The 23,192-nt window shown below is 43.1% G+C and overlaps 1 protein-coding gene across 1 annotated transcript in view; it reads right to left on the bottom strand.

Annotated features, from left to right (window-relative positions):
• LOC124777124 (frequenin-1) overlaps positions 1-23,192 on the bottom strand; it is a 270,021-nt gene that overhangs the window by 3,883 nt on the left and 242,946 nt on the right. Inside the window, exons 3-6 of the mRNA XM_047252414.1 lie at positions 21,101-21,149; positions 20,898-20,987; positions 6,973-7,051; positions 6,740-6,828 (exon numbers count right to left, since the gene is read on the bottom strand). Of these exons, the coding sequence (XP_047108370.1) occupies positions 6,740-6,828; positions 6,973-7,051; positions 20,898-20,987; positions 21,101-21,149 (307 nt within the window). The remainder of the gene's footprint in view (positions 1-6,739; positions 6,829-6,972; positions 7,052-20,897; positions 20,988-21,100; positions 21,150-23,192) is intronic.

Below are 23,192 nucleotides of genomic sequence, written 5' to 3'. Positions count from 1 at the left end.
AGTTATTCTGTATGTAAAAGTTGTTGTGGTTCCCCTCGGGAACGGAACTGTGTAGCGCGCGCAAATTGTGGCTGGCCTGTGTAGAAAAGGTGGAACTGATAGTCAGTCGGGGACGAGCAACCAGTCGAGGACGAGCAGTCAGTTGGAGGCGAGCTACGAGTCGGGGATGAGCCAGCAGTCGAGGAGGAGCTACCAAACTATGCACTGCCGTGTAAAGTGTGCATATTGTGCTGGTTCCGAGAGAGGTTTTTTCTGCTTCTTTCCAATGCCTCGGATGGATGGATAATTAGCTGGAACTATTTTGGAATTTGTATCTATCATCGCCACCAAGAAACGACAGAGTCCAGCAATTCTGCCTGCAATTCCACCTACCAACATGCAGTTGCCACCACATTGCGCAATCATTACATCGGAATGTTACAATGATGTACAGTGAAGGATCAGCTTAATGGATGTTTTAGTGTGCACAAATATAAGGTAATTTATATCTGACTTTATGTACCTACCTTGATTTTTCTCCCCATCATAACACCTCTCAGGTTCCTCTCCGTTTGAACTAAAGTGATTACCGAGTGTCCTTACTGAAAGTACATTAAAAGCCCAATATTTTGCTCATTAATGCCTCTTCAACATAGTAAAAAGAAAGTTAAAATTAAGGTGGCAAGAGAGTGAGTTAAAGTAAATGTTGTTTGCTGAAAATATTCCTATTAAAACTGCTTATTAAAGTGGTGTTGCTAACTTCAAAATTAAAAGTTCTTAAGACTGAGGCTTATAAAGTAAATGATCACATTGTTGTCTGTAGTAAATTCTAAAAGGTGAGTCAATTTCTTGCAATTTTGTCAACATTGTGTTTCGCTGTAGTAAAAGTGAGAAAGCTGCAGTTGTGAAACATTATATACTCGTGTTTACTAAGTGTTAGCCTCTCTGGTGTATTAGAAGTGCATATCAATAGTAATGTTATAAAGACCATTCACTTTGTGTAAGCCCTGAAAGTAATAGTGTGTTTCGGTAACTGTTGTAATCTTGCAAATTGTTTCTCCTGCTCTGTGAGTTCCAATCTTATCGTAAACATATGTATGTGTAATAGTTCACTGCACTCGCATGTGACAAAGTATAGGTTGTGTGGATCCGTTATAGCTACTGATAACTATTTTCTTAAACGAGAATGTTAATCATTCTCTTGCCTAGTTAGGCTGGCGACCGTTTTCTTTCTCAATTGAACAGTACAGATAGACAAAATTTTGTTAGTACTGTTCAAATATTTACGTAATTCTGACTTTCATTTTCGATAAGCCATTCCCGTTTGGTACAGCACGGTCAACCTAATAAAATTCCTCTCAGAGGGTAACACTGCTCTGTTGCTTTATACCATAATTGTTTTTACTAGATAACTATATTTCACGACCTGCCTCCTACTTGAAGGTTATGGTATAGCAGTAGCAGACAGGAGTATTATACGTGGCTTTTACGTGACAGGACTATTTGTTCGGCATAGTACGCAATAAACCAAATTTGGTATTTGAATTCGTAAGCTACGTAAATGCTGTTGAAGTGTTATAGATTGTAATAATCGATCGCTCTGGATCATCTTCAGATCCAAGCAGTAGCGTCAGCAACCAATCATATCTAGTTAGGACCACAAATCAGAGTGAGAACCTGTTTCGATCACTCTCGATCGTCTTCAGATCCAAGCAGTTGCGCTAGCAACCGGTCTTGTATACTCAGAATCACTTATCAGTGTCATGTGGTTCTGAGTAGACAAGACGCGCTGCTGAGGCAGTTACTTAGATGTTAAGATGATACAGTGATCGAAACATGTAATCTACTTAAAAATATGCAACTGAGGCACAACAATAAATGAGAATTTTTTAAACGTCTATATAGACGTTGAATTTCTAGAGATAATTATGTTGACTATAGAGGAATTGTAGTTGATCTTTATATTTAATTAATGGTATTGCATGTCACATAATTACGAGGTTTGTTAGAAAGCAATGCACCTATTTTTTTTCTCGGCTGAAAACAATGCTACGAATGGGAAACTTTACGTATGTGTTATTTGAAGTCTTCTGAGTGAGCGCGCCAAGTTTCCGTAACTTTCGACTGATAGCGTAGTTGCAGGATAGTTTCAAAATGGCGTCTATTGGTGATGTACGTTACAAGCAAGGTGCCGTCATTGAATTTCTCGCTGCACAGAAAGACACTGTGGAGAATATTCACAAACGCTTGTGCAAAGTCTATGGAGTATCTGTTGTCGACAGAAGTACAGTTAGTCACTGGGCACGGAGAGTGAGGTCATGGTGGTTCGGCGGAGCTCCACGATTTTCAGCTGTCGGAAAGACCATCGACGGCTGTCACACGTGACACACCTGACCTATCCCCCTCGGACTTCCACTTGTTTCGGCCATTAAAGGATGTCATTCGTGGGAGACATTTTGAGGACGATGAGGAGGTGATTCACACAGTGAAGCACTGCCTCCGCCACCAGGACACCGATTGTTACCGACAGGGCATACATGCTCTTGTTTCGCGTCGGAAGATCATAGAACGGGATGGAAATTACTTGGAAAAACGGAGTGTCAAAGGTAATTTGAGTCTTCGTACCAGTACACTGCTTGAAAGAAACTCAAAGTATAAATCAATCTAACTGAGTACGACACTGCTTCTCATAAAATGTCTGTATTGTTCATCCAAATGTGGGATCATTGATAACAAGTCTTTTTCTTTGCTTAGTACTCTTTGTCCTTCAGTTCCTTTGAATGTTACGTTTCTGTTGTCAGAGACATCCACTTCCCAATTTCGCTGAAGGCATGTTTCACTTCTGTGACTCTGGGATTCCTTGCTGAGAGGGGAACCATAGTTATATTTCAGATCTGCAGCTTTTTTGTTGCTACCCAGGAAAGGGCAGAAGACTGAATATAGATGAATTTTTTTTCGATTAACTCGTTGACTTCAAATTTGTTAGAATATGTACCAGATCCTGCAATATCATGGAGGTCTTCAGGTGCAAATGCCTTGCACAGCGTCTTCCTCTCCTCGAAGTTCCTACCGCACGGCAGGTAGCTATGGCCAGATACTAAGAGCATTTTTCCAATGATGTCAGAGACTTCAATCGACGTAAGGTAAACAAAAAGGAATATTATCATTCTGTTTTTTATTCAAATCAAGTTCTGCGTAAACAAGTGAGCAACATAGCAACATAGCAAAGCTTCCATCTTGTGATGAATGTATGAACTAAACTAACCACAGTGGCACATAACAGTTACTTGGGTGCATTTGCAACGTTTCATAGATGGATTGTAATGCGAAAACTGATTTTTTAAAAGAATAATTCATGTCAGGTTCTTTAGTTACTTTCTCTAGCTGTTCATGAATATTCCGATATCAGTCGCTGATACGTAAATAGGTTCATACTAATGATGTAAATACCTACGCTTCTGCGGCCAGTGTCAATGTTATTAAAATCGTTCTGCATGTAATGCGACATCATCGTATAAAATACTTAAAATCTCAAAGCACTAAAATAAGAGACATTTTGGTTATGGTACAGAGAACTACCTCACGGCATGTAATCTGTATAACGTGACCTAAACGTCGAATATTTCACGCTTTTTAATATTTTTCCGGAGGAGACTAAAATACACCCAGAAGGATTTAAATGAGATTCATATTCATGTGCTGGATATACGAAGACGATCCTAGTATAGTGAGAAGTTTGTACAAATCCAGAAGCTCTAGCAGAAACGTGAGAAAGAAGTGGATTGCCCAGAAAGTGGGGGAGGGTCGGGAACGAAGTGAAGCATCACACGGTGAGTGTTTATTTCACTGATTACAACAACACTCAAATCGTGAGGAGCTTACTTGAGTGAGCACATTTATCAGTGTGACAGCTCCCCAGCATTGTGTGTGTGCGGGCACTGATTCTGTTGGGAAGGATGTCTTAAAACTATTGTGTCCTCCTCTGAGGCAAGCTGGCAGCTGGAACTGATCTTTGATATCCTGGTTACTGTCACTAGTACGGAGTTGACACCCGAACTTGCACCACACATTTTACATCTATGGTTGATCTGGGGATCTTGCAGGTGGCAGTAGTACCACAGCATCACGCAGACTGTTGATTCTGACAAGTGCCATCCGTAAAGAACTTCCCAGCACCGTGCTATGTGAGGAGCAAGGACAAGGGATGACGTGGAATGTAACATATGTCACTGGCGTCGGGTATTTTTTTTTTTTTTTTTTTTTACTGGAGAGTACTGGACTTGTGCGGCGCTTGATTTTCGTTGTAGATGGCTGAGTAGGCGTCTAGGTGCAGGCATGCAATCCGACAGTCAGGCGGAGATGGTTGGTTGGTTGGTGGATTCGGGGGGCGATCAAACAGCGAGGTCACCGGTCCCATCACATTGGGGAAAGAAATCGACCGTGCCCTTTCAAAGGAACCTGAAGCGAGTTAGGGAAATCACGAAAAACCTAAATCTCAGGAGGAGGTGGGTCAGTCACATCTTGGGCTGCGATTCTTATACACACTTGTTTGTTTACGCATCTAACTAAGTGGGGCCAAAGTAAAGTCCGTCCTCCATTGTCATATAACCAGCCAGTACATGCAATTGTATCATAAAAGGTAAGAATTAATAAAATAACATCTACACTAATCCTCTGCAGACAACATGTCACTGAGTCTATATTAAGTAGTATAATGAGCACTGTAACACACGAATGTACATAAATTTATTCCAGGAACTCCCAGACAGAATAGAAGAACTGTTCAATGAGGAAATCGTTCAATTTAGACTGGAAAATGCGACTATTCCCGTTATTTTTTAAAAACGCTTGTAGCTTACTAAAAATGGATGTAGCCAACTGTACGCCTTTCTACGTAAGATTCAAGGAGGTAAGATCCAAATGCAATTTGGAATTCTGCCTAGCATTGGCTAAATGAAAGCTAAGAATTCTTGGAACTAAGCTCATATTGTTTCCAAGAAACGGAACGATGTTAAAGGAAATATGTACTGAGAGACCGATGTCAGAATTCGCAGACATCTGAACACGGGTCAAGAAGAGGTTCCTGAATTTACACAGTGTCTTCAGAGCTAGTTCTAGAACGTTGGCGCTCTCCAACCCTCCCCCCCCCCCCCTCGCCCCATACATTAATACGTTTCTTTGAACTTTTCGGAATACCATTAAAAAATAAATCAGAAGCTAGTGATCGACGTGATTAGTTCTCTGAAAAAGATATAGATTTATGAATGTTATTCCTGCGCAAAACATTAAAAGAAAGAGTATTTCATTTCCCTTCCAAACATTTAGTGATATCTTTAAAAAAATTTAGCGAAACCAGAAAGAACAAAATCTGCTGTATTGCTCTAGCTACAATAAAAATATGCTGTTTGCTAAACTGAGAGGAAATAATGAAAATGTAAAATTTTTGTTATTTTAGTTTAGTAATGGAACTTTGTAGTTCCTTAAATTAATTATTATTTTCTTTCCATTGGAAAAAGTGGGACGGAAAGATAAGAAAATCTAATATGATATGAACATGTTAAATATAAGACATTGTTTAACCAAATAAATTGAGTGCTATTGTGTTAACAAAAAGTATTTAGGAAAATACTCGAATTTTGGAACATTTGCCATAATAGTAGCTAAAAATTGATAAACGCGATCAAAATCCTTACGTGTACAATTGGAAAGGAAAAAAATTTGTGAGTGGTAACCAAAGAGAAATCACGCGGTGGACCTGTACTCGATCACTGGTGACAGCATGCATTAAACTGACACGGTCCTTTCTGAAATAGTGCGAGATAAAAGTAATTTCAGCAAGCTGGGATGCATACGAGATTTATTCTTTATTTATGTCCGAATATTTCAAAAAAAAAAATTGTCATTATGCCTACAGGGTGGATCACACTTAATGGTGAACTGACAAAAGTGAAAGTAAACAATGGAAAACAAAACCTTTTAGCAAAAATCGATTTCGCAAACTAGATATATTCCAGGTAGCTGGGAATGTGTTGTTATGAGGTGCCACTGACTTCAGCGTTGTCCTGATTAGTAGAAATGTATTAGGAATGGAAACGTTTCGATTACGTCTCCATCTTAATGGTTTCAAATTTCGCCCATGGTCCACTTTAAATTGTGCTTGCGTTGGACCGTATAAACGAAAAATATATGGCATAACTATACTAAAAGAAGTGATGTGTTGACAGAACACAAGGTATCAAGGCGTCATCAATTTAGTAATGGATTGAAGCGCGTGTGTTTGGGACGAGGGCATAAATTGTAGAGGGAGACCTAGCCATGAATACGATAAGCAATTTAAAATGGATACCGGCTGAACTAGGTTATTGAGAGGCGAAGAGGTTTGCATAGGATTGACTGGCGTAGAGTGCAGCATCAACCCAGTCTTCAAACTGAAGACTAACAAGAACATTGTTTATGAGGCATGTGTACAGTTTTATGAGGTTACACGAGCACGTTAATTTATAAGTTATGCAGAAAAATTCAGAGATAACATTTCAGCAGTATATCTCAAAAGTCATTCATTCGTAACGGTAGTCAGCAGTAATGGAAAAACATTCTAAAACCATGGGAAATAGATATCAAAATGGAAAGGAGATTTTGGTACCCCCAAACCTGGTTCTTTAAATTAACGTTTATTCCGAAAACTATAACAGGGTATAATCAGTTCCCAAGCTGCGTCTAATGTGAATCATGTCGCATTTTTTACATGAAGAATACCTACCACCATCTGATAGATGGCGTCCACAATGTTGTACATCTCGTCTCTGGTAATGTAGCCATCATTATCGACGTCATATAACCTGAAGGCCCCTGTAATGATAAGCAATGACATTCTCCGTTAGACATTTCTATATAAAAATTAAATAATAATATAGATATATTAAAGCCATCTTTGGTGAATTTGTGGAAGCGTGATTATTTGATATCTGTTGGTGCAGAGACGTCAGCACTCACAATGCAGCTTCTCGTCGAGGTTGCCTCTGGACGTGATGGACAGGGCCCGTATGAACTCTTCGAACTCGATGGAACCGTCCTGTTGAAAGGTTGAGCTTTAGTTCGTGCAGGCAATGTCTGTTTATTTTTAACAGGTTATAAACATTTTACGAAGAATGCACGTTTGATCTACTCATTTGTTATTTTATTCAAACTTCATACTACACTGGTGTGCAACACTTAAGGATGAAAGTAAACTTCGCACGATATGACACTATCAAGTAAAACAACTTGACGGAAATTTGAACATACTCAGAAGAAGCTGCTACATTATACTACAGGAGGTATTGAAATAAACAGCAATGAAACGAACGGATGACACATTTGTTCAAAGACAATAACGTACTACAGTAGGCCGTTCCATTCCTCCACCAGCTCGGTGGTGGGTGGTCGCTGGTGCATGTGGACGTTCTGCAATACGTCATCTCACACCTGCTCGATGGGATTTAAGTCGGACGAACGTGCAGGAAAGTCCATTCGCCGAATATCTTCTCGTTCGAAGAGCTCCTACACCTTCGCCGTTCAATGCGCTGGGTCATTATCATCCATAAAAATCAAGTCAGGGCCGAATTCAGGCTTTAAACGAAGCACATGGGGAAGAAGTACAGTGTCACAGTAACGGTGGCTGGTTGTTTACCTTGTTCAAGTATTTGGAGGTCAATAAGCCCTTGTAACGTTATGACTCCCCACACCATAACTGCTGGACCACCAAAACGATCATGTTGGACAAGTCTGGAGGTACCACCATATGGCGAGATGTAAAAAATGGCTCTGAGCACTATGGGACTTAACTTCTGAGGTCATCAGTCCCATAGAACTGAGAACTACTTAAACCTAAGTAACCTAAGGACATCAAACACATCCATGCCCGAGGCAGGATTCGAATCTGCGGTCGTAGCGGTCACGCGGTTCCAGGCTATAGTGCCTAGAACCGTTCGGCCAGGCAAGATGTAGGACTCGGTAATACACTCTGGAACATTGTTGAACCAACGCCTTTGGACGGTGACTTTATCTTTATTGATGACAACGCCGTACCATATCGAACAGCGCAGGTGGAGCAGCTCTTGGGACTAGAAGTTATTCGGCGAATGGACCGGGTAGCCGGTTCCCCCTACTTACACCCCATTGAGCAAGTGTGGGGTGGGTATTGCAGCACGTGTACATGCACCAACGACCATCGAGCACTTGTCAACCGCAATGGTGCAGGAATGGAACGCTCTACCTCAAGAGCTCCTTACCAGTTGCGGCCAGTATGGTACCACGTTGCAGACAATGCGCTGACGTCCGAGAAAATCAAACAGCCTATTAAGAACCATGTCTCGCAATTTGTAATGTATCAGCGAACGACAGTGTGTTTATTATCTCTGAATAAACATGTTAGTTCTGTTTGGCTAATTGCGCATTTCTTTTAGTTATCTTCTGTGCTATACTTCCACAGTTCCTCTAGGCAAATTGGCAAATTGGCTATCTGAGCTAGGCTAGACTATAGACTAGTGAAGTGGAATCGAAGAGCACAGAAATTTCTATTTAGGCAGCTATGGATTAGTAACATCGGCAGCTCGACCTGTTATGAAATCAATTTTTGGTAAAATAGTGAATAGTGCAGGTACCACATTCTTCTTTGAGACGCAACGAAGTCTACTGCGTCCAACAACGTAAACGTTTAACGATATTGCAGGGCCTGTGTTGTTAAGAAGAAAGATGGAATGTTCCTTCGGGTATATGAAAGTATAGGTCTAACCGTGAGTCGTGCATGGATAGCGGAAGTGGTTAAGCCGACTGCTCGAGTGAGGTGGGAAATCTGGGTTCGACAACGGTGCTGCACATATTTACATTGCCGTCATTCCCTTATATAGCTGATGATTGTTCGTATTCGCAACTGCGAATACATGTTATGTAAATGTTTTAACTGAAAATCACAAGATGACGACTTGGAACTGGGAAGATATATGTGAAAATAGAGGACCTGGTAAGCTGTGTTACAGGCGACTGGAACGCTATAGCAACATCGAATATCTTTCCTATTATCCTGTCCCTACTTCTCGTTAGTGTTTCTCATATATTCCTTGCTTCGCCGATTTTGCGAGGAATCTCTTCATTCCTAATCTTATCAGATCAATTATCAACATCTTTCTACAGCAACAATGTTCCAATAATCTTCTTTTTAAGCTGTGCCCGCACTGCCATCGGCAATACGTCCTCGTGGACGTATTTGTGTTTCGTTACCTAGCTACGGTTTCCCTGATATCTTGGTAGGCGGTGCCCTTGCGGCGCTGCGAGCAGGATTTAAGAGCAGACGCTGCTCACACTTGACATCTGCGTGCTGCGGGTTGACTGTTTTGAAGGAGTCCCTCTGGTCACGGTCTAGGCTTGCAAACCATGGAAGTCCACTATCCCCGTTTGGATGGTGGATGTTTACTTTGAGGAGCAGCCCGCTCCTACTGGAGAGTTGCCGCATGTGTCGGCTTGTGCGGTAGCAGGCCGCAGGCTGCAATTAACTAGGCGGAGATGGCCACGTACTCTGCCCTTAATTCTCCTAACCTGGACGCAAGAATAACGGTGAGTGCCATTTCTTGTGAACGGTAAACTGGTCGTTGTGGTTCTTGAAAATCCTTGTGATTTTGCTATTGAATTTCGTATGATTTTTTTACCATATGCGGCTAGGGCTTATATTGCTGGCCGCTGTTTTGGCCGAACCCTTAACTGCGATCAGCATCATAGTAGTAGGGGAGTGTCAGAGTTAAATATTTATTTGATTGTAAGAGGGCTTCTGTTTTACCTTTTTCTCTTTGTGAGAACCTGGCATAGAAAGATATGCTTTTACTAGCACTAGTAATGGGTGAGGTCTCTTGTTTCGGGTACTTTAATTTTTTTTAAATATTCTACTAACTCTCAAGTAATATGGACATGGAAATGAAGTCCCATGCTTCTTGACGGAACGTAGGGGAACGATGCGGTCGACCCGCACCGCCGTACTAGGCAAGGTCCTAATGGCGATGGTTTGCCGTTGCCTTCCCCCGACCGTAATGGGGATGAATGATGATGACGAAGACTACACAACAACACCCAGTCATCTCGGGGCAGATGAAAATCCCTGATGCCGCCGGGAATCGAACCAGGGACCCCGTGCTCTGGAAGCGCTAACGCTACCGCGAGACCACGACCTGCGGACCTTGAGTAGTGTAGAAACTCTAATTTAAATTTGTTTATTTGAAGAGTTACCGTTAGCTTAATAGTTCGTAATTTATTAAGATAAACTTTACCTCTTTGTCGAATAAATATTGCTCATTTTTTATGTTAAATTTATGCGTCTCTGGTAAATAAATACCTTAAAAGAATTATGCTGAACACCTTACCACTCCCAGATCTTGGCTCCACACCGTCTAGTGAGACGGTTTTTCCACAGTCCATGATACATTATCGTCCAAAAGGGAGGAAAATTAGAGTGTAATGTCCCATCGACAACGTGGTCATTAAGGACGGGACACAAGTTTGGCTTCCTCAAGGAGGGTGAACGAAATTGGCTGTGCCTTTTCCAAAGGAACCACTCTGCAATTTGCATGGGGCGATACAGGAAAAACACAGAAAAACCAAATCAAGACGGCCGGGTTTGATCCGTCGTCGTCTCGAAAGCGTGTCCACTGTACTGGCCGCTTCCCTTGGTACTAGCATACTATGCTGACTCCAAACGTACATTCTCAGAAACTTCATTAAATTAAGGCCCATTTTTTATGCAATACACCTTTTCGCTAGGAAAAGGCTCTTTTTTCTGTAGTAGCATTTTCTTATGTCCTACTTGCTTCGTTCGTAATGTGTTATTTTGCTACCACGTTAGCAGAATACCTTAATTAAAACATGTCGCTTATCTCATTTGTAATATTCCTCATTACTTTCGTCTCTCTCCAACATACTCTCAGTCATTATACTGCACTCAACAGGTTGTTGATTCCGTTAACACGTTCAGTAGTTACTTTTCATTTTCAGTGACTGTAGCAATGTCATCACTGAATCTTGTCGTTGACACCCTTCCACCCTGAATTCTGGTCCCGCTCCTGAAGCTTTCCTTTGTTTCCATCATTACTTCTTCGATATATACCCGTAGATCCATTCAACAGATTTGAACTTCCTTCTCATCTTCACTGAGGCTCTGAGCACTATGGGACTTAACATCTGAGGTCATGAGTCCCCTAGAACTTAGAACTACTTAAACCTAACTAACCTAAGGACATCACACACATCCATGCCCGAGGCAGGATTCGAACCTGCGACCGTAGCGGTCGCGCGGTTCCAGACTGAAGCGCCTAGCACCGCTCGGCCACACCGACTGGCCATAGAGGCCATCAGCGAATCTTTTTCACTGATACCCCCACTTGAAGACTTTGGTTCCTTCATTGCTTCTTTGATTTATAGGTTGAACAGTTGGTGCGAAAACTGCATCCGTGTCTTACATCCTTTTTCAATCCCAGCAGTTCGCCCTTGGCCTTCCATTCTCGTTTTTCCTCTTGGTTTTTATAAGTATGTATATTACCCGTCATTCTCTATCGTTCACTCCCATTTTTCTCAGAATTTAGCTATCTTGCATAATTTTACAGTGTCGTATGTCTTTTCCAAGTCTACAAATGCTATTATCTTGTCTCAATTTTTCTTGAACTTTGCTTTCCTTGTCATGCTCAGCATCAGAACTGCCTGTCTGTTGCCTCGACGTCTCCGAAAGCCAGACTGAACGTGATCTAGCATCTCTCCCATTTTGTTTTTCCTTCTGCTGTAAATTATTGTTCTCATCAAGTTGAATGTATGAGACGTTAAGCAGACTGTTCGATGTTCTCGCACGTCTGTACCCTTGCTGTGTTCGGGTTGTCCGGATGATATTATTAAGAAATTCTGACAATTTGTCTCTAATCTCATAGCTTCTACTCGCCAACTTGAATGGCCGTTTGGTTGCCACATCTCTCAATTACTTAAGAAATTCTGATGAAATGTTTCCTGTCCACTCTACATTATCTGATCGCAAGCCTTCCAAAACTCAGTAAACTGTAATGTTACATATCCTATATTTTCCGAGTCGACTCCCATTTCTTCTTCTATCATGCCATAACACAAGTTCATCCTCCGAAGAGATATTCAATTTGCTTTTGGTACCCACTCATTCCTCTGTTATTAACAGATGGATTCACATTGCTCTCTTAATGCTGAGCCTTTGCTTTTAATTTCACCTACTACTATTTTGGCAACTGCCTTGCCGCAGTGGATACACCGGTTCCCGTGTGATCACCGAAGTTAAGCGCTGCCGGGCGTGACCGGCACTTGGATGGGTGACCATTCAGACCGCCATGCGCTGTTGTCATTTTTCGGGGTGCACTAAGCCTCGTGATGCCAATTGAGAAGCTACTCGACCGAATAGTAGCGGCTCCAGTCAAAGAAAACCACCATAACGACAGGGAGAGTGGTATGGTGACTACACGCCCCTCGTAAACGCATTCCCAGCTGAGGATGACACGGCGGCCGAATGATCCCGATGGGCCGCTTGTGGCCTGAAGATGAAGTGCTTTGCTTTTACTGTTATTTTGACTTTTCTATACTCTGATAATTTCCGAATACCGCTTCCTTTTCTACTTTTCCGCATTTTTCCTGCAGGCATTTCCCCTTAGTTTCCCTATGCTACCAATTTACTTCATTCCTAAGTAACTTATATTGCCGTATTCCTGCCTCGTCCTGAACATTTTTGTACTTCTTCCCTACTCCATTAATTGAAGAATCCTGTTATTCGAGCTTTCTTCGCTGTTCCTTCCTGGTGTGTACCGATACCAAATTGGCGTCCGTAACCTGCGACCAAGCGAGTAGAAGTCTGTGACCATATTTCTGTTCCATAAGTTTCAGCTTCGACACTAAACTAAGTTCGGTTGCCACAAGTCTAGCTCCGCTATCTACTGCAGGAGCTTGAACGCTGTCAATGCACCATAGCATGAGGGGCACCCAGCGCAGAGGGGACCTGAGTTACACAGTTCCTAGGCTTCGTGCTGCGCTGTTTCAGCAGTCTACGCGGACAAAAATGATGTCCTGTCACAACATGGCCAGGTAGAGTGGCCATAAATACAATCGGATCCAGCAACGCAATATCTGTCATCATCTATAGCCAGCACACCCTCAACTACTACTACATGCTGGCACCGCTAGCCATCGGACTATGGGCTGTGCCTATTCCAGGGAGCTAAGCTGTTGCCTTCCAGCTGAGGGCCAACTGCTCGTTGGCTTCACCGGGTCAGGGTGCCAACTTGTGTCCTCCTGTCGCGTGTTGAGATGAGCAAGCACCGCCGCTTAGGGCCGGTGTGGACCTGTGGCGTGCTGACTATAGTGAGACGACGCCTTCGATTGTTGTATGAATTCTGACAAATAGAGTTGTTGTTATTCTCATACTGCCTCTGACTTCCCGATCACCTCTACCCTGCCAACCATCCTGAAATATGATCATGACCTCCTTCGGGGTCAAGCCATCCTGAGCTCTCTTTACTACATTTATCTGTCCAACTTCTGTTGTTGTCCTTTTAATAAACGTCCATTACTCTTCATCTAAATCGTCTACTGAGGTATTGATTATCGCAACCTCTACAGCCATCTCTTCCTTCCTATGTACGACGGGCGTTCAATGAGTAAAGCAGCTCATTATTTTTCAGAAAACGGGATGGCTTTATTCATGATTCAAGTACATCATGTGATTTCCCACTCTCTTGGCTATAAAACCCTGTTTTTCAACTTAATCTCCGTTGAATGCGACGGTCTTACGCCACCTTACTGAGAGGGCCTGTACGCTAGCATTGTAACACTCTAGTGGTCGACGTCAGAGCCAACATCTCGCTGCATCAGTAACGTCCCCACCACCCACATACTGCTTCCCGCAGAGTGTTCCTTCATTGGGCTAAACAGATGAAAGTCGGAAGAAGCGAGATCAGAAATGTAGGGTGGTTGGTGGTGAACAGTCCTATGCAGTTTTATGAGCCCCTTCGGGTTCGCAGAATTTTATAAGGCCTTTTGTTGTCCAGCCAGGTGTTTGATTTTGAAGTGTCGATCACCGTGAATGAGAGTACCCGTACGTTTCAACATTGCACGAGTGCGACATGCCGGCAAACTGGGAGATAGCCCAGGTTTGCTCGACCTCGTTGCGATGATGATAGATACATCGCCCAACGATTCACCCTGTTTTTTTGTTTACTGCGAGGTCTCCGTAGACATTCTGCAAGGGCCTGTGAAAATCTTTGATGAACTGGTTTTCTACCAAAAGAAACTCCATGACAGCTCTCTGCTTGGGACGCACCCCCGTTACATGCGCCATTTTGAAGGCTACGTAAAGCTCCCTACCTATAAGAACTTCATTTAACTGTAGAGGCTGGTGCGGATTCTTCCAAAACCTCATACAACTAATTCCTCAGTTTCTTCAACCAAAACTGGCAGATAAATAAGATGTGGTTGCATTACTTATTGAACACCCCTCGTGCTTCAGTATTCCACGTCTTTCTAGCTGGAATCTTCTCGTGCCTCTGGACTGCTTCCAAGTGTACTTCTTCCTCTTCCGATTTTTGAAGAATATGTTGCTTATCAAAAGCTGAAATTTACTACAGAACTCATTTAGTATCTCTCCTTTTCATTTCTACTACTGAGTCCATGTCCCCCGCTAACTCTGACTATTACTCCTTCCACTACTACCGTGTTCAAGTCCGCTATGAAAGATAGAGTATCTTCTCCCTTTACACACCGAATTCAACGTTCACTGTCTCATGTACTTTTTCTACGTCTCCATCTTCTGTATGTGACATCGTCATGTGTGCCTGAACTATTGTTGTTGGTGCTGGTTTGCTCTCTAGCGGATGATAACAGTCGTATCACTGAACTGTTCATGGTAACTCAATGTCTTACCTATTCATAATTAATTCTACATTCGTTACACGATTTTCTGCTGTTGTTGATACTATCCTGTATTCGTCTGACCAGAAATCCTTATCTCATTTAAATTTTACTTCACTGCCGCCTACTGTATCTAGATTCAGTCTTTGTGTTTCAATTTTCAGACTTCTTGCTTTTTTTAATTCGTTCAGACTTCCTACGTTTCACGGTCCGACTTGTGAAATGTTACCCTTTTGTTGGTTATTCACCTTCCCCTAGCCACTTCTCTCCCGGAATCTCCAGTAAGGAATTCGTCTCGAACATATTGCTCAACTGTACTACCTTCGGCGTCCTTATATTGTCGATCATTGCTGATTATGCACCCTTGTAGCGGCGGTGTTCCAGCAAAAGGGGAAGGCATTCGCCTGAATCTCTGTCCGCTCCTCCACCCTCTTTGACACGGCCGTTGGCAGAAAGAGGTGACTCTGAACATCAGAAGTACTGGACAGACATTTCTTATGACTTTTATTCAAAATTCAAGCATTGTCTTAAATCAAACCCAGGAGCTAGGACGCTTTGTTTACTACTCAAAGATGCTATCCCTAGACTTGGGTCTGAAGAAACCACACATTGAACAGCAAAAATTGTTTAGATACAGACGTAGATCAAAACTACTAGTGATCAACAGTGAGTTTAAATTCAAAAACATGAAGGAAATGTGCTATGGAATGGACTGTAATAGTGGAAATTGAAGGCAGAATGAGGCTGACTAGAGATTCATTCTAGCAGATATCAGTCCCAAAATGTGTCAAGTTTGGTGAAGCAGAAGAGTAACGGAATAAAACAGAGTAAGAATCAGCTATGGTAGTGGTGGTAATTCGAAAATTGGGACAAAACATACATGGCGGTTCTGGAGAAATGCCACATAATTTGTGAGGTGAGTTCACATGTGAAAATGAACAGAAAAAGCCTTGTGAACATGTGTCCGATTTTCTATTGTTACGGAACTGGAGCGAGTTGAAGACTACACACATCAATGAATAATTATGAAGTAAGTGTGAACATTATTTACCGAAATGGTATGCAGACGCTGTGGTGGACAGAATAATGGTGTGACAGATGACTTGTCTACCCTAAAAGAGGTGATCAAAAAGTCCCCCAACCATCTCAATGCACTTGTCAGAGTGTTGGAAGGTGCGGTGTTTTGTGCATCGAACGTCATCTTGGCTGGCTTTAATGTGCAAGTTCTTCACGCCTATCCACCATAGTAGCGTACACATCCCTCTTTAACCATCCCCATAAACACAAGTCTAAAGAGATCAGGTTGAGTGATACGGCAGCCGGTTAATGTTTTCGCTTTGGTCAATCCACCGCTGAGGAAATGTGTTATTCGGATACTGGGATGCCCGTCCGGTACGGTGAACCGGTGATCCATCATGTTGCAGATACATTTCCCGTTGTTGCTGTAACGTCACGGCTTCCAAAAGCGCAGGTGGGTTTTCTTTCACAAAATGTACATATGCTGCAGCTGTCGGCACAGGCCCTATCACCAGATCATCAATCACGCCACGCCAGAGGTTCACTGAGAACCTAACTTGGAACCTTGGCCGCGAGCGGTAGCCGCGCCGTCTGAGGCGCTTTGTCACGGCCCGCGCGGCTCCCCCCCCCTCCCCCCCTCTCCCCCCCCCCCACCCCAACCAATCAGGCTCGAGTCCTCAGGCATGGGTGTGTGTGTTGTCCTTAGCGTCAGTTAGTTTAAGTTAGATTAAGTAATGCGTAAGCTTAGGGACCGATGACCACAGCAGTTTGGTCCCATAAGACCTTACCATAAGTTTCCAAAATTTGGAATCTTGCTTCCCTGGTGTCATATAGGTTCACCATCACCCGTGTATGAGAATTGCTAGTGTTGGTGATACCAGAGCGTGTAAACGTATCTTCATCTGTAAATAAAGTGTATTGCACGACGTTGCTGTGTACAGCCAACCATTCACAAAATGGTTGCCTGCTTACTGAGTCACCTCGATGTAGATGTTGCACGGGCTGCCCGTGGTACGGATGCAACCCATCGGAATGTAACGTATGCCACACTCGCGTTTGTGGAACATCGAGCTGATAGCTAATCCGCCGTGTACTGGTGGTGTAACTTCGTTGTAACATTGCAATAATGTCGATCCTTCCTGAAACGACTGGATGGCCACACGCTTTGGTGTTACGTGTAAGCTGGGTAGGGCTCCGGATTCACGTAATCTTTGAAAAAGCCTGGAAAATACCCTGGCACAGGGCAATCGTCGATCTGAGAAACGCCTGTGGTACTGTGTCATAGTCGCATGGGGGCTGCCATTACAGTACCCCTACACAAACAACGTGTTTGCATATTTTGCGTGTTGGTATTCACAGTACAATGGACTTGCTCAATTAAACAACACACAAGCACAACACGCAAACGGCCGCTCACTGATCCTATCCACAATCGCACACTGGGTATAATTGCAGCTGTTGCCTCTGTGTGACGTCACAGTGCTGCCATTTGTTGCAGAAACCTCACAAGGCTTTTAGGGTCAACCATTCATCTCTCCCACCATTATTAAGTCCATCCAGTACAGTGTCTACACAACACTTCTATAAGTAATATTCGTACTTGTCTCCATAACCCTTCACAGATGGGTGTTGATTCAACCCGCTCCAGTTCCGTAAAGATCGAGTATGGGACACATGTTTAGAGGACTTTTCGGTTTATTTTAACTTGTAGAATCACCTCACAAATTATGTGATATCCCTCTTGAATCACACTGTACGTAGATAAGAATAAAATCTTGTCTGTTTGCAGATCACGTCATTTCGAATAAAATGCTCCAGAATTCGGCAACTGTATCCACCATCTTCATCAGGAGTAAAAAAGTACACCGACTGAAGCACGGTATTCCTCTCGCACAGGCGCGACTGCAGCGTCTGGAAGCGTCTAGAGAGGACCGATTTGATGCATTTCACAGGAGGGCGAGTTATGCATTTCTTGGTAGCTTTGACTAGCCGCGGGCTGAGTAACGTCAGGTGGCGCGAGGCCCTGGCGCCAGATTTGAAACTGACTCTTTCGCCTCCCTACGATCGTAAGTCAACCGCCTTTGCTACCACTCGCTTGTCTAAGGCCCACGTTGATATTACACTCATGTTCAGAAAAAACGAACACCTTGAAAGGCTCGAGGTAGGACGGTCGTATTCACAAGACATGTAAATTAGTATGTTCTGCAGAAATGATTACATTCCAATTATCTCGGTCCAGCATGTGTCCTGTTGCCTAGTACACATAGGGTCCACCGTGGGCCCTGATAACCTGACATGCGTGATGGCATCGACGCCTATAAAGAGTGAATGGCGTCCCGTGGTATAGCCACACTTGCCGCATTCACTAGGTTACAAAGTTTATCTCTGGTGGTCACCATTGGGCCACAGCACTGCAAACTTCGTTTCACCACATCCCACACATTTTCAATTGGCGACAAGTCTGAAGATCTGGCGGGACAGGGTAAAAGCTGACATCCTGTGACACCAAGAAGGCAAGGTGTTCGTGCTGCCACATGTGGTTGTGCATTGGCTTGCTGAAAAATGGCGTCTAGGGTATTTTGCAGAAAGGGTATGGATACGGGTCGCAGAGCGTCATTCACGTACGTCACACTGCTCACAATGCCCTGGATACGCAAAAAAATGTGATTTGTGGTTGTACCCAGTAGCACCCCACACCATAACGCCTCGAGTTGCCGCTGTGTGTCTTGTCTGAAAGTAGTCGCTGTGACGCCACTCACCCTGTCTGCAGCGAACCAAATGCGGCCATATTTTGAAAAAAAAAAAAAAAACAGAATCTGAATTCATCCGAAAACACCATCTGATACTATTGCTGTTCACAGTCACATCGTTCCAGCACAGTTACACTTTGCCGCCTACAAAGGTAGGCGGTAAAGTGCAAGACGAGCACGTAACCGGTGCAATAATAAACGGCGATAGACTGTCACCCCTGATACTGTACGATGTGTTACACTGTTCCACTGTTGCACCAGAGCCGAGGAGGACGCAGAATTGTCCGGCAATGCCATTCGGATGTGCCGATCTCCTCGGGGTTTGGTCTGGGCGGTGCAGACTTACCTATCCTGTCGTGTTCTACGGCCTTCCGTGAACCATTCCGCACACACTGGTTGCACTGCTGAAATACTTGGTCCTACACGAGCAGCAATTTCCCGGATGGATGTATCGCATTCTCTCGTGCCAATAATGCGTCCTCTCTCAAACTCCTGACGATACGGTTCGCGCATACGTCCGAGAGGCAACCTGCACGTCTGCTCAAGTCACAATGATCCATTACCTTCGGTTCATAGCGACGAGAGCCGCAGTCACATTTTACTAGTGGGTGGTGTTTCACCGCGATACCGATGTTGACCTTGAACCCGCAGGCCGACATGGTTCAAATGCTAATTATTTCTGCAGAAAACACTAATGTGCATGTCCTTTGAATATGAACGTCCTATCTCTAGTCTTTCAAGGTGTTCCGTTATGAAATGAAATGATCGTATGGCATTGTTGGCCGGCAAGTGCCAGTCTTATTTCAGTCGGCACCACAGTGGGCAACTTGTGGTTGGTGATGAGGATGAAATGATGATGAGGACAACACAGCACCCAGTCCACGAGAGGAGAAAATCTCCAACCCGGCCGCGAACCGAACCCGGGCTCTCTGCATGGGAGGCAAGGACGTTACCACCCGGCTATGCAGGCGGAATGTTCCGTTATTTTTAAACATGACTGTATAATGTGTACCCCCGCAGTTTGTTTTCATCTCTTGTAACTCTGAGTCCCAACAGTACACAGAGCGAACCAGCAACAGCAATAGAGCGGCAACGGCCATCTACAGGCTGAATTGCAGAATTTGATACTCGTATTCAGAGAACCTGGTTGGTGAAATCGCAAATGCTTTCAGGTTCCAGGTACGAATATCGCCTGCTGAATCGGCGAGAAGGCCCAGATCGGCTACATTCCTTCCATTCTAGTGCACTCCAGAGACACGGATTGAGACCAGTCAAGATACGAAATATGTTACGCCCTGTTAAAGACGACATAGGCGTTCAAGTTCCCGGAACACCTTGCTAGTCCCAGCAGTTAGTATTTTCTTCACTCTTGAAGGCGATGTCAGAGACAGCTATCGAAAGATCGAATATTTTATTCGAAGTACCGCGATTTTAAAAACCGAGAATACTTTATTTAGGAATGCGTCCACGAAAAGATTCCGAGAAAATGTATGTAGAATTTACGAGTCAATCGAGATTATGGGTGAAAAAAGGAATAATATAAATGATGTTCTCCCCTAAAGAGAATGCCAGAATAGACATGACTCATTTGCTTCCTCAACCTGGTGCAGTTCGAAATAGAGCTCCACCTTAAATGATCTTGTCGGTGGAGGGATGTCGCTCAAAAATCTTCATGCTACTCTGCTTATAAAATCTGTCAGGAAACTATAGAAGTAAATAGCAAGAAAGGGACAGCATCATTAAATTACAATATGTACCACAGCAGCAGAGAAATAAAACTCATGTACCGAAATACCTGTACATCTACCGAATGAGGCTTGAAAGCTATCGAAGGCATAAGAGCGCAGGCGATGTATATTAAGAGTATGTACTGATAAGAAAATGATATCGAATTCAAAGGTATCTTTCTGGAAGGCTCGCGTGAATCAAGATACTTTGCATGTAACTGAAAAGTAAACGACGGAAGACTAGAGGACACTGAGGGGTTCACTTGCGGGTCAAAAACAACAGTTTCAGGCAGAGACTGCAGTATTCCTATCAGACTATCGCTGACACTAAGTACAGCATAGTATGTACATGTGGAAAGATCAAATCAAAACAAAAAGTTATTTATTAAGGCATCATATCGGCAGAAGGACTCATTACTACAAAAACAAAATCTGTAAAGATGGAATTTTAATGATTTTAAGGATCATATTTTTCTGATCAGTGTGTTTAACATACGTTGTTTTCGTCGAACACTCTGAAGACGAGGGACGCGAACTTGGACGGGTCGCCTTGTGGGAAAAATTGTTTGTAGATCTTGATGAAGCCCTGTGGAAAGAACGAAAATACATCATCGTTGTTAGCTGTTAATTGCAGATATTTTAACAGACTTATGAATATGAAAGTATTGGCTATGAATTGTTCATTAGCAAACTTCTCACCTGTTCCGTGAGCAGACCATTGGGGCAATCTTTCAGGAATCCCTTGTGCCTGAAAAAGAAAAGAAATTTTTTTTAGTTTGAGAATATCGTAAAGAAATAACAAAAAATTGTAGAAACTGAATCCCTGTTATCTGAGCAAGAATAGCTGACTTTGTCAGAACATTGACGCCAATGCAAAATACTTTTCAGCATAAATTAAGTCTGATCTTCCCGATGTATGGATATCAGTGAAAATAGTCATCTGAAAGTAAACGTATTCCTTTTGACCAGTATCTGATAGTCTGCAATATCTTATCGACTAGAATTAGAACTATTGCTGAAACGATGAAAGAAGTAAGAATTAGCTTTAAAATTTTTGATTATTTCCGGATATCCGGTATAGAAACCTGAGCTCATTTAATATTTTGCCCTTATGCAGTGTGTCCCATTCCCGTTAGGACTGTGGCTATGAAAAATAAGAGTGATGGATTGTGTTCACAAAATCACCGTCTTTATTCAAAATGTCTCCCCCTGAATCAATACAAAGCAGAAATCGTTTTAAAAGTTTTTTGCAACAGTCATTGAAGGCCTTTTTGGAACTGTATTTAGTACTGCAGTACTGTTTTCTTGGATGTCCTCAGTTGCTTAGTAACGGAGTCTCTTTTATTGCCAGCTTCAGTTTGTGGAAACTCAAAGTTAGCTGGGGCTAAATCCGGTGAATTCAGTGGGCAGTTAAGGACTGTGGTCCTTTTGATGGCCAAAAACTCGCACACGACTTTCATTTTGTGGGCTGAGGCGGCCAGGAACCTATCTTTCTGTACTCGGGTCGAATTCAACGAATTCAGTGACTGATATGCCTAACGTAACACAAAACTTGATTGTAAGCGCGAGCTTCCACGGTCGTTGTCATAGTCAATAAAATTCTACCGAGTGTGTAAGCGTAAAACGTTCGACGTTTCTGCCACTATTGCAAATGGCTTTCATCAGGTTTTTTTTTTGCTAACTATGGTCGAAATGTCTGATGTTTTACACACTCACAATGCGGTCACGCAACCAGAAGAATTTTACTGAACAAAAATGTCCCCTCCTTGCTCCACCGCCGTTTTTCGACAAGTGTCAGACACGCACTGTTCCATTACGGCTCGGGTAGTTGCTGCAGTGATGTTAGCGCTTTTATCTTCTACACAGCTCTTTAAGGATATACTGCTGCAACTCGTCACTAGAGAGCATTGCAGTTTTGTCCAGAAAAGGACACCCTGATTTCAAAATTAAATACCTCGAAAACAAAGATCGATAGAGGAATGCAGTAAACGGTATGTTTATTGTGAAAGCTGTAAGAAGTTTATACAGCAGTTTGAAATAAGAGTTACGAAAGCTGCTAACAGATGGCGCTGTACGCTGCACAGCTCATATCAGCATACATAAGTGAAATAATCGTATGAAAACAATCTTTGCAAACAATCACATCACAATGTTTTCAAACTGTTCACCATTGGCGCTACAGAGGTGGCGCAAACGAAGAATGAAATTCTCCATCACATTTCGTAGTCTCTCAATCGGAATGGATTCATATGCCACAGAGATCACCGATTCAAGCTCGTCCAGCGTGGCGGGATGCTTCGGGTAGACCATGTCTTTCACTGTGCCTCACAAAAAAAAGTCACAGGGAGTCAAATCCGGCGAATATGGAGGCCAATCCATGCCTGCACCAGTAAATTAGGGATATTCCAAAGCAATGACTCGATTCCCGAAGTATTCCTCAAGAAAGCGAAACACTTGTTCGGTCCAATGTGGTCGGGCTCCATCTTGCATAAACCATTCAGTACGTGGTCGATCCTCTAACGCTTGCTGTGTGGCGACAAATTGTTCCAAAATTGCAACCTAACGTGCACCAGTGACCGTTTCTCGAATGAAGAAAGGGCCAATAGTGCCTCTGCTGCATACTGCAGCCAACACAGTAACTTTAGGAGAATACAGGGGTTTCGCTTCACACCAATATGGCTTTTCGGAACCCCAAAATCGCCAGTTATGCTTATTCACGTATCCATTCAGGTGGAAGTGTGCTTCATCTGTAAACCAGATGCAGCCAACATCAAATCCTTCACTATCAATC

The sequence above is a fragment of the Schistocerca piceifrons genome, chromosome 1 (genome assembly GCF_021461385.2).
Source record: "Schistocerca piceifrons isolate TAMUIC-IGC-003096 chromosome 1, iqSchPice1.1, whole genome shotgun sequence".
Classification (NCBI taxonomy): Eukaryota; Metazoa; Arthropoda; class Insecta; order Orthoptera; family Acrididae; genus Schistocerca; species Schistocerca piceifrons.
The sequence above is the reverse complement of the archived record's forward strand: the minus strand, read 5'-3'. Positions and strand labels throughout refer to the sequence as shown.